General features: G+C 61.4%; 1 protein-coding gene across 2 annotated transcripts; it reads left to right on the forward strand.

Annotated features, from left to right (window-relative positions):
• The first annotated feature begins 258 nt into the window (after positions 1 to 258).
• Positions 259 to 3,533, forward strand: ISLR (immunoglobulin superfamily containing leucine rich repeat). 2 transcript variants are annotated; one of them, XM_032244804.1, is made up of 2 exons: positions 259 to 669; positions 1,498 to 3,533. In XM_032244804.1, exon 2 carries the CDS (start codon positions 1,506 to 1,508, stop codon positions 2,790 to 2,792), a length of 1,287 nt encoding a protein of 428 aa, XP_032100695.1. In that variant the 5' UTR covers positions 259 to 669; positions 1,498 to 1,505; the 3' UTR covers positions 2,793 to 3,533. The 2 variants fall into 2 exon arrangements, with proteins under 2 accessions (XP_032100695.1, XP_032100696.1); XM_032244805.1 differs by lacking the exon at positions 259 to 669 and adding an exon at positions 1,206 to 1,334.
• Positions 3,534 to 3,819: the final 286 nt, after the last annotated feature.

The raw sequence follows: 3,819 nt of genomic DNA on the forward strand, positions 1-3,819 counted from the left end.
CCACATCCACACACACACACACACACACACACACACACATATAAAGTCATGCACACATGGAAAAATGCACCCTCACACCCACAAACTTGTGCACAAACACACAGACAGCCCTGGCTTGGGCAAAGGCTTCCCCTTTTTTCTTGTTTGAAGTGGACGTCTCCCCCGCCGCGAGATTCCCTTTCTCGCCCTCGCCCCGCTGAAATCCCCCTGGCCCCATCATTTCTTGGGTGCTTTCCAGACAGTGCTGTGTCTTTAAGGAAACTGAAGCTGCTAAGAGTGAGTGAGAGGGAGAGAGAGAGAAAACACAACCCCCAAAAATTTGGCATCTCTTCCCCCCTCAAGTTTCTGGTGTCACTTAGGAAACACAGGTCTTTGTTGCTGCAGAGAAGCAGTTGTTTTGCTGGAAGGAGGGAGTGCGCGGGCTGCCCAGGCTCCTCTGGGCTCCTCCCCGCAGCCTCGCCTCAGTGGATGGTCCCAGGCACCCTGTCCGGGGGAGGGAGGGCACAGGCCTGCACACTGAAGGTGGGGCGGGACCAGGCTGCCCCTCGCTCCAGCATCCAAGGCCTTTGGGCGCCCTTGGCCCTGAAGATTGTCGGGGCTAACGTGGTCCTTTGTTGCTTTTTGATTCCACCTTAGAAGAGGCTTCTCTTGGCTGAGAGTAGTCTGAAGGTAAGCTGGTGGGGAGGAGGGCTCCAGGGCCAGCGGCGGCAGGGGGAGGCCTGTTGGACATGGGGGCTGGCTCCCTCTAGGCCCGCCCGGGCTGGTCTGAGTTGTGGGAGCCGTCCAGGGGACATCTGCTTCTTCGACAACCCACAACTGAGGCCCCGGAAATCCCATCCGCATTTGGGCTCAGCCCCTGGCCTCACCCAAGTCAGCGAAGAGGTCCTGGCGGAGGGGTTATTTAGGCAGCTGCCTGGCTAAGTTGAACGGAGCAGGCCACAACTGTGATTTCACCGAAAAGTCCTGGCGTCTGCTGCCGTCAGGGCCGGAGGAGAGTCAGGCCGGAGGAGCGGGAGGGGGCGGGTGGAGTGGATGGGGGTGGTGATCACTGCACAAGGGGCCTTGTCTGGGCCAGGGCGAAGCATACCTATGGGGGGCTCCAGTGGGAGGGGCTGCGGCCAGGATGTGGGAGGGCAGGGGGAGGTTCCGTGCCAGAGGAGGGGCGGCTGGAAAACAGATTTTGAGTCCTAGCGTCAAGTAGGAACAGGCCAAGGCAGGGAGAACGCTCCACTCGGAGGAGGAGCTGAGGTGCTCTTCCAACCTGTCTCCACCCTGCCTGGCTGCGTGACCTGGAGCAAGTCCCAGCCCTGCTCTGGGCCTCAGTTTCCCCTGGTGTAGGATGGGGGTAGTGGGCTAGGTGGTGCTGGGCTTTAGCTGGGTCATATGCGGCAGGGCTGCCTGATGGGAAAGAGCTCTGGCTGGGGTTGTGGGAGGAATGAGTCCTTTCGGCAGGTCCTCGGGATCCCCTGGGTGACAGGCCCTTCTCCTCCTCTGCAGGAGGCACCATGCAGGAGCTGCGTCTGCTCTGGTGGGTGGTTCTCCTGGGCCTGGCGCAGGCCTGCCCGGAGCCCTGCGACTGCGGGGAGAAGTATAGCTTCCAGATCGTCGACTGTGCCTACCGTGACCTGGAGGCCATGCCGCTTGGCTTCCCGGCCAACGTGACTACACTGAGCCTGTCAGCCAACCGGCTGCCAGGCTTGCCGGAGGGTGCCTTCAGGGAGGTGCCCCTGCTGCAGTCGCTGTGGCTGGCACACAATGAGATCCGCACGGTGGCCGCCGGCTCCCTGGCCTCTCTGGGCCATCTCAAGAGCCTGGACCTCAGCCACAATCTCATCTCTGACTTTGCCTGGAGCGACCTGCACAACCTCAGTGCCCTCCAGTTGCTCAAGATGGACAGCAACGAGCTGACTTCCATCCCCCGGGACGCCTTCCGCAGCCTCAGTGCTCTGCGCTCGCTGCAAATCAACCACAACCGCTTGCACTCACTGGCCGAGGGCACCTTCACCCCGCTCACCGCCCTGTCCCACCTGCAGATCAACGACAACCCCTTCGACTGCACCTGCGGCATCGTGTGGTTCAAGACGTGGACCCTGGCCACGGCCGTGTCCATCCCGGAGCAGGACAACATCGCCTGCACCTCACCCCATGTGCTCAAGGGCACGCCGCTGAGACGCCTGCCACCGCTGCCCTGCTCGGCGCCCTCCGTCCAGCTCAGCTACCAGTCCAACCAGGATGGTGCCGAGCTGCGGCCTGGCTTCGTGCTGGCACTGCACTGCGATGTGGACGGGCAGCCGGCCCCCCAGCTTCACTGGCACATCCAGATACCTAGTGGCACTGTGGAGATCACCAGCCCCAATGTGGACACTGATGGGCGTGCCCTGCCCGGCACCCCTTCGGCCAGCAGCCAGCCGCGCTTCCAGGCCTTTGCCAATGGCAGCCTGCTCATCCCTGAATTTGGCAAGCTGGAGGAAGGCATCTACAGCTGCCTGGCCACCAATGAGCTGGGCAGCGCCGAGAGTTCAGTGAACGTGGCGCTGGCTACACCAGGCGAAGGTGGTGAGAACACGCTAGGGCACAGGTTCCGCGGCAAAGCGGCTGAGGGAAAGGGCTGCTATACAGTTGACAACGAGGTGCAGCCATCAGGGCCGGAGGACAACGTGGTCATCATCTACCTCAGCCGTGCTGGGAACCCCGAGACTGCAGTCGCAGGAGACGGGGTCCCTAGGCAGCTGCCCCCAGGCCTGCTCCTGCTGGGCCAAAGCCTCCTCCTCTTCTTCCTCACCTCCTTCTAGCCCCACCCGGACGGGGACTGGGCCAAAGCCACCCCAGCGTTTCCCTAACTCTTCCCCTTGCCCCTGCCAGCGCTTCTTATAAGTGCTGCAGGGGTCTGGGGTTGGCAACTCCCGAGGCCTGCATGGGCGACTTCACGGTTTCCTACCTCTCCTTCTAATCTCTTCAGAGCACCTGCTACTGCCGACTTCTAGACCTGCTCTGCACTAGTGACTAGGATAGAATTTGATCCCTTAACTCACCGTCTGTGGTGCTCGTTGCTGCTAACAGCGTTACCCATGCTCTCCCTTCAGGGGCAGCATGCTAACAGGGTGATGCCCTAACCCAGCTGCGAGAAGCCTCAGTGGAGAATTCCAGGTGCTGTGACTGTCGAGCTGGCCAGGGCCAGGTGTGGGGGAACAGAGTTGGGGCTTGGCCAGGAGGAGGTCTGAAGCAGACAGGGCACGACAGAGGAGGCTGGGATGTAAAGACAGAGGCTGGCGTGGTTCTGAGGCTCTCCCAGGCCTGCTCAAGCTCCTCCTGCTCCTTGGTGCTTTCTGATGACTTGGGGGCTTGGGAGTCCCTTTGTCCTTATCTGAGACTGAAATGGGGGGATCCAGGAAGGGCCTCCCTTCCTCTTACCCCTCCTCCCTCTACCCTAACCTGTCCTGCCTTTCTCCCCAGCTACCCGTCTGCTGCCTGCTGCTCTGCAAAGGCCAGGCAGCCTGGGAGCAGCAGAGAAATAAACAGCATTTCTGATGCCCTTCTGTGTCTGCCTGGAATTTTGTCTGCATCTAGGAGCCCCTATGTGGAGACAGGATCAGGAGCTGAAGAGTCGGGGCAGTCAGCCTACCTGCCCACAGTGACAGGGGACTCTGAGACCCCAGCAGCCTGTAAGGGCTGGCCTGTGCTGTGCCAGGGGCTGGGTCTTGCAGTCAGCTGAGCTGCAGATGTTCCCGTCCTCCAAAGCATCCCACAGGACAGGGGGCAGGAGCCTGCGGTGGCTGGCCACCCTGAGCAGGGCCTGACGTCAGCAGTGGCTTCAAGAGG

This window comes from Sapajus apella, unplaced genomic scaffold (genome assembly GCF_009761245.1).
Source record: "Sapajus apella isolate SASKATOON/1434 unplaced genomic scaffold, GSC_monkey_1.0 scaffold55, whole genome shotgun sequence".
NCBI lineage: Eukaryota > Metazoa > Chordata > Mammalia > Primates > Cebidae > Sapajus > Sapajus apella.

Bases quoted from the DNA above. Each gene is read 5' to 3' on its own strand.
- ISLR (XM_032244804.1), top strand. From the start codon at position 1,506: ATGCAGGAGCTGCGTCTGCTCTGGTGGGTGGTTCTCCTGGGCCTGGCG.